This window comes from Pseudochaenichthys georgianus, chromosome 16, assembly GCF_902827115.2.
Source record: "Pseudochaenichthys georgianus chromosome 16, fPseGeo1.2, whole genome shotgun sequence".
In the NCBI taxonomy this organism is placed as follows: domain Eukaryota; kingdom Metazoa; phylum Chordata; class Actinopteri; order Perciformes; family Channichthyidae; genus Pseudochaenichthys; species Pseudochaenichthys georgianus.
The window spans coordinates 3940016-3947934 of NC_047518.2; the positions used below are offsets into that span (position 1 = coordinate 3940016).

The window sequence follows — 7919 nt, forward strand, 5'->3', positions numbered from 1 at the left end:
AAAGGACTCTCAGTGTTTAGATAGTTAACTTTATTCTAGTTATCTCAGTGGGTCTCAAACGGTTTGTTTTAAAAGGGTGATTTGTAAAATATCTATAAAGAAATAGAAAATCTGTTTACAGTTCTGTTTCAAATGGGTGTTGAGAGATGTATCCATAGATCTCTTAATGTTGCTCTCAAAGTGCACCAGATTGATGCTTTTAACTTCAATATTTAAAAAAAAATCTTCCCGGGGGAGCATGCCCCCAGACCCCACTAGAGGAGCTTAGGTCCCCCCCCCCACTTGTAAAAACTGCACTTTACCCCTGCTTACACCTATATGCCGTGTGCTGATTATCGAGCCTTCATTGTAAAAGTCGCGGGTAGGGATGTCCCGATCACCTTTTTTTGCTCCCGATCCGATTCCGATCATTTGATTTTGACAATCTGCCGATACCGATTTTTCCCGATCCGATCTTTATGCAATGCATTAAGAGAAAAAAAAGGTAACAGATAACGGCTGGTCATCCAACGCGATGAATTCAGCTATCTTGGCTGTTATTTGTTTGGCCTTTTCACTGTTCTGGGGCAGTTTCTCTTTCCTTTTAAAAGTCTCTGAAAGTGTCGGTTGTTTCAGTGCCGTTACCTGAGTGGTCGTTGTGTACTCGTCGTCTTGTTGTTGATGTTTGTTTCTCAGGTAGCGTATTAGATTGGTCGTGTTGAACGTAGCTCTGTTCTTTCCACCACGCGGAACCTCTGCCTTGCAAACATTGCATCTGGCTGTTACACTGCCTTCGCTTTCAATTTTATAATACTTCCAAACTCCTGACATTTTCTCTGTCCCGACTCCCGAGTCACCAGCTGAACGTAGCCTCTCGTTAGCTTACTGCTACTATTAGACACTGCGCCCACTCTGTTGCCAGATTTCAGAGAAATAAGCAACCAGGTCTGAAAACAAGCCCAAAGAAAGCAACACATACATGATGTTGTGTCATTTTAAACCAAAACTAAGTCCTCAGGATGACTTTAAGACGTGAACATGGTCATTTTTGTTTTGTAACATTAAATAAAATAATAAAAATATTTTATAAAAAAATACGCGATCGGATCGGGACATCTCTAGTCGCGGGTACACTGTGTGTGCGTGTGGGGAGTGTTGCAGTAAAAAATTCAACTGTAGCGCTGGTGCATTAATGGGAAACCCTTAATGTTTGAGCACCCTCTATGAAACGTCAAGCTACCCCACAGCACCCCCTAGAGAAAATCTCTGGCGCCACCACTGCTGCCAAGATGCGATTCCTAAGGAACTGCTGCTGCAAGGGCCGGAAGCAAGAACTCGTGGCTGGATCTGGGACTCCAATTCCCAGAATCCTCGGGAGTGTGACGTCAGCGGCACAACGTGGTTGAACGTGGAAGTAGAAACATTTGTTTACATTGCAGGTAGAGGAAATCGAGTTTGTTCACAGGAATATATCGTGCAATTAAAGGCTTCAAGCGCTGATTTTACTTCGAGAAGGTAGGACAGGATGGCAAGTACTTTGGGAATGCAAGAGTCAGCTTGCTCCTGCCTTTTTTGGTGTTTAAATACCCACCGACCGAGAGACAGTGCGACTCTTAGCTGACACCATGGCCGTATCCACCATTGAGGTCACCGAGGTCCGGACCTCGGTAATATTTTCCGAGCTTGTGAAAATAAGGATTGCACTAAATGAGGTTCTTTGTAGTACTTCCATTTACTGACAACGGGGGCGCTGCATAACTACGTAGCCTCTGTTAAAGCAAACAGAAGAAGACGACATGTATCAACAAACCTCTGCAGCCCGGACTTGTATCGGAGCGGCGGAGGAGTGATGAGGTATCTAGAGATCTGAGTCCAGTGGGCTGCTTGTGTTTCTGTTCATCAGGACATCATATGACCAGCAGATCCTGTGTGAACGCTCTACGTTAGTCAGTGGACGTCCGACAACATGCACACTAACTTATATTGCAGCTATAGGCTATACTTTGGTTTACATTGCGTGAATAAACTAGCTAGAGAGCTAACGTTAATTACGTTCATCCAATGTCAGAAGGATTACCTTTTAACAAACGTTTAATGCTTTTCTTTCATTTCAATTTGAGTAAAACATTGAAGATATAACATTGTATTGTTTTCTTTTTACACTGACTCAGATATAATGAAAAGACTTCGTCAGTCAAAGCTCCACTCTTGTACGGAAGAGACAGGACAGGCAGAGAGAGAGAGAGAGAGAGAGAGAGAGAGAGAGAGAGAGAGAGAGAAAAAGTGATGGAAGTCAGGGAGGAACTGCAGGTACAGTCACACAGAAGAATGTAGGCTTAATAACCCCATCTATCTATATATCTATCTATCTATTTATCTATAACAATAGGCATCATTTTAAAACAACATACATCTATTGCAGTTATGATGTCATAATAACATACAATTGTATAAAACACCATTTGCTTACATCTTTGTTCTCTTTTGAGAATCAAACAAAACAGATTTAAATAATAAATAATGCAAATAAACGAGTGAAATGAACGAAATGGAGTGAGGAGGAGACAAGTGAGGAGGAGACAAGTGAGGAGGAACAAACAGTGAACAACGAGGGAGAGGTTGAACAAAGAGAAAGAGTAGAGGACAGAGAGAGTAAAGAACAGGAAGAGAGGCTGCAGGTTATGGAAAGGAGAGAGACATGGAAAGTGAATGTTGACAATGTGTTGTGATCAATTTAGCCTCTTCTGCATGTCCAGATCATTCATAGTAACAATCAACTGATTCTTATGTATTACTCTTTATAAAATAATTGATGCTGACATTGTCAGCCCACTGACATGGTTTGAAATCAATATATTATCCAATGTGTGACCCCCCCACAGGACTGAAAAAGCACCTAACTAGATCATGAAAATCCCAAAAATCTTGGGGGGTATCCCCCGAACCCCCCTAACATGTTTGGACCTCGGTATTTAGGAAATCCTGGATACGGCCCTGGCTGACACACAAGAGAGGGGTTGTTACCGGAGCTGGCGTAGAACTCGGGACTTCCTCTGGCCCAAAGGATATTAAAAGTTACTCCAGATGAGGACGGAAGGGACACCTGAATGTGTGTCGTGCGGGAGCTGTGGCTCTTTCCAGCGGCGTCTGAACCATGCTCTGAGCTAGCCTGTGTTTCGGGAATGAGGCATTTATTACGGCTTCTTGCGTATGATGATTTGGTTCCAGAGTCGGAGATTGCAATAGACATTTGCAAGGACAGCACCGGCAGGCAAGCAGCAGCAACATGAAACACAGCAGCAGGAACATGAACGCAGCAATAGCAAATGAACGCAGCATCAGTGAGCTGCATGAGACGATACTGACAGGCTGTCAGGAGAGGGAGAGAGAGAGAGAGAGAGAGAGAGAGAGAGAGAGAGAGAGAGGAAAAGAGAGCGCTTCTGCTAATTTCTCCCGTGTTATTATCCAAAGTTAATGTAAACTTAAATAATGTACTTCATTTGAATGTAATAATTATGTTGGTTGTTGTTTGCGGAAGCGCATCATTTATTGAAAAATGTATCTGAACTTTTCGATCCGTTACGATTATAAACTGAAGCAATATACAAAAAATGAGTCCATTAACTGAGTTTTAAACATCACTTTAACCAGTTAAGCCCAGAGCCTGTTTTCCAGGTTTCCAGGCTCGAAAATGACATTTCCAGAACAAATAACTTCACTTCTAAAAGGGGTAATTAATCATCTTTTTCCTCAAAGCAATGATAAACCTGTGAGTTGGATGTAGAAAAGTCAGAATCAATATAGATGTTTTTATTTTAAAGTAAATTAAGATTGAACATAGTAAAAAAATGTAAATTATAGGGTCCGTCCAAAAAAACCAACATTACTTATAGTGAAAACCACCCTTGAATTATGGGATAGTAGGGCTCTCAGTCAATTACAAATATTCAATCGCGATTAATCGCATGATGTCCATATTTAAAGGTGGGGTAGGTAATTTCGGAGAAACCAGCTCGAGGGCGCTAGAATTTGAAAATACACAACCGGAGAAAATCTGCCACTTCCTTACAGAGTCCCTCCTCCAACACACACGAATGCGCACATGACCAATGAGGGCACAAGATAAGTTTGTGCACAGATGGAAGGATGACAGGCAGGTAGGCCATCTACACACACACACACACACACACACACACACACACACACACGTATTTGTTTAAATAATTATTTATGACAATTGTTCTGATAAGCTGGTAAAGTTTACTGCATCTATCCTCAGTAGAGCCAGTGAATGAGGACCTGAATGCCTCTCAGCCGTCGAAGAAGAAGATCTTTATATGCAGCTGATCTCATGATGTGACTGAGTCCATAAAATGACATGGAAGATAGCAAAACATTATGGTCACGACCACCTCATCAAATGTTGCCATGACAACTCATGACAAACAGTGTGACATGGCCTCCCAGATGCCCCAAAAACAGCAATATCACCATTCAGTCACATATAAAGCTTTTTCTGCTTGCCAAAAGATTCACCTACAGGTTTATTCAAATAGGTTGTAAGATAGTATTTCACTGGAAATGATCATAGAAAAAAATTATATATTTTTTTATTGTAGTAAACCTACTGTCGGCCTGTGATACTCAACCGTAAACATATCAGAGAAAAATATTGCAAAACAGCAGGAAAGATTATTTTGCTTTATTTTAAAGCTAAATCATACGCTGAATTTAACACCAGACACACTGCATTTGTTTTGTTTGTTGAATCACTCTCACCCTTTGCCTTAGTTTCCTCGTCATTTGCGATGTTGTTTTTAATATTACTCTGGTTTTAACTCTACCCGTGGATAGCTATATTTCTTATTTACTTTTGTATTTTTTATTGAGTTGCCTGTTAGGAAAATGCTCACTGGTAGACAGTGATGGAGTGTCAATATCTAAAGTTTATATTGGAGAGAGGCTGTGAGACCAAACTAAATGCTGCTAATGATGAAAGAAAGATGTTGCCACTTTAACATTCCCTCAGCAGGAGATGTGTTTATCAGGAACTAGATTCAGGTCAGTCAGTGAAAAGGTAGCTCCTCTCTCTGATGCTGCTCTGCCAGTCTTTTACTCATTTTCTCCAGGCTATCATTATCGTGACAATTAGACTGAACAAGCAAACTGTAATTTTCTCCAGACTATTATCACAGAGACACTTCACTGAGCAAGAAGAGCATTTCTGCACTATTGGGGTGAAATGCATTAAATGTGTGAGGTGTGATCTCTGATATGTGATCAGCTTTTACGGAGTGGTTCTCTGCTCGGTTTGTGTGCCAGTTACAGCATCTGTAACTCTGTGTTTCCAGAGGAAGTGGCAGAGCGGCTCAGAGGGAGGCTCTCCCCGATCTATCTGCAGTGTGAAATCATAGCTACAGAAGCATAATGCATGCATATTACCATGGTGACCTCATTTCTTAACAGACGTCAAGACTGATGATAAAGTTGCTTGAAGGATGATGTATTGTGATACAATTAAATGTTTTATATACACTCTACACCGTCTGTATATACACGTATATAAAATATTTATTCCATTTATTCAGTAGACATCATTGGTTATGAGTTTGTGAAAAACTGTTGGTTGTCCGGTAGATCTCCACAGATGATTTAGGATTCAAACATTTATATTAAAATATAAATATAAAAATAATATGATTTACAGTGTTTAATAAAGCTGTCAGTAGTTGATCTTTAATTAAAAATAAATAAGAAAAAAAGTAGAAAATCCATTGCATTGTAAAAACATGCATGAATATCGTCCATGTGACCCTGAATGTAAATGCAATACACACTCTGTTTTAATACTAGACAAACATGGAGTTTCTATACAAAAATCACGTGACAAAATTATAATGAATAATGATCGTTACACTACACAGTAACACACACAAGATTCAAATCTGGCCATTAATACCAGCTTTTCTATTAATTACAGTTTTTACCACAACCAATGTAACAACGCAGAGAGGTGGTGAAATTGTGAAATTCATCATGAGTAGAGAGACAGAAAAAAAGAATGACTCACCTCTCATAGGAGCTGTGACTCAAATCTTTCCCACAAGTGGCTCAGATGGACTGGATGGAGCCTCGATGGAGCATCAGACCGGTGCATTCATCAAGAGAGAGAGAGAGAGAGAGAGAGAGAGAGAGAGAGAGAGAGAGTGAAAGAAAGAGAGACAGAATGAGAGAGGGAGAGAGGGAGGGAGAGAGGGAGAGAGAAATGGAGGGAGGGAGAGGAACTCCCTCCTCAGATCTGACAGTGTGGACACGACATGCAGCCACTGCCAGCTATTTTTAACCGCCCCCTCATATCGGCTGAGGGAAGCTGAAGCCAAAAGAGCGGAGCTTCTGTTTCTCCTGCTGAAAACACTGTGAGAAACTCCACCTTAAAAATGTAGCTGTAACATGCGAAATTGTGCATACATTCTAAACTGCATACCCTGCGGTGAACAATAGAATGGGCAGCAAGATAACAGATATGTTCAGACAACTCCACATACCTTTTAATGTGTTTGTTTGGTTTAACCCAAAAACTCTGAGATGCTATTCATTTGTACAGTGATATATTTGTTCTGATATTGCTGTTGTTATCCTGTTAAGCCCGACAGACCCTGGTACCGGGGCCCTCCCGCAACATCTTGCAGGAAACAGTGTCTGAGGGCATGTTCATTTATTTAATAAACTATGAATGTTTTATATCCATGTAACGGGAAGAAACTCATCTAACTGATCATTTTAATTTTTATTTAAAAAGAAAAACCACAACGCTGACGCTGAGCCTCTGAATTAGCAACGAGCGAAAAATGCTAACAGATGACTGCACCGAAATTCACCCACAAAACCTTATTATTTATCTTTGCTGCACATCCAACCCATCGTTTCACATCGTGAGATGACACATAATCGATGGGTGCAGACATTATCACTCAATGATATGAACTCGCGGAGATAATAATAAGAACAGACATCAAAACATGTGGCGCTAGGTAGCTAAAACGCTAACATGGTTCACCTGTGTCGTAGTCTGGTCAAAAGTGGTCTTCAATGGCATTAAAACGATAAAAACGCTGCTGAAGTTAATTCATAGGTTAATCCAATGTGTCTGTGTCCCTTTGAAATGATTTCTGATAATCCATAAGCAATAAACCTGCTTTTCCATTTCTAGATGTCAGTGCTAGAAATATTTTCACTCAGGTGCAAAACTGTGTGCGCGGAGCCCCCACCCGCCATGGTTAGCTTGTGTGAAAAAAAAAAGTTTGGACGGACACTATAATTTACAGTTTTTTACTATGTTCAATCTGAATTCTCATTAAAATAAAAAACATCTATATTGATTCTGACTTTTCTACATCCAACTCACAGGTTTGTCATTACTTCGAGAAAAAGATTATTAATTTAACCATTTTATAAGGGAATATATCGTCATTTTTGGCTGTTAAGATTATTCATTTAACCATTTTAGAAGGGAAGATATGGTCATTTTTGGCTGACTGAAGACAACATGACATTCCATAGTACTTTCCAGCAATATGACAAAGATTATACAAAGATGTGGTTACAAAGATTGTTTTGAACAAGTGTCCAGAAACAAAAAATGACTCAATGCCTCTTTATCAAATAAGGCAGTTAGTTAAAGGATATTTGCGGGAAAAAAAGTATAATAATGCTTTTGTTGATTGCATTTCTATTTTCGAACCAGCATGGCACTCAACATAGTTGTGGCGGCTACCAGCTAAGGGACTTAGCAGCGATTACTGCCATATAGGCGGACCAGGTGTCCCGTTATAACTCTCACAGGCTCCACCCTTGGACTCTATGGGTACTACCTTACCCTGCGAGCATTCTCCCACTGAGACTTCTATAGACGTAGCCGGCATAGGGACGGGCCTACCCGA

At 40.4% G+C, this 7919-nt stretch overlaps 1 protein-coding gene across 1 annotated transcript in view; it reads right to left on the reverse strand.

Moving 5' to 3' along the window:
- Positions 1 to 6134, reverse strand: part of LOC117460326 (melanocortin receptor 5-like) — a 41926-nt gene extending 35792 nt beyond the window's left edge. Inside the window, exon 1 of the mRNA XM_034101678.2 lies at positions 6050 to 6134. Within this exon, the coding sequence (XP_033957569.1) occupies positions 6050 to 6056 (7 nt within the window). The 5' untranslated portion in view covers positions 6057 to 6134. The remainder of the gene's footprint in view (positions 1 to 6049) is intronic.
- Positions 6135 to 7919: the final 1785 nt, after the last annotated feature.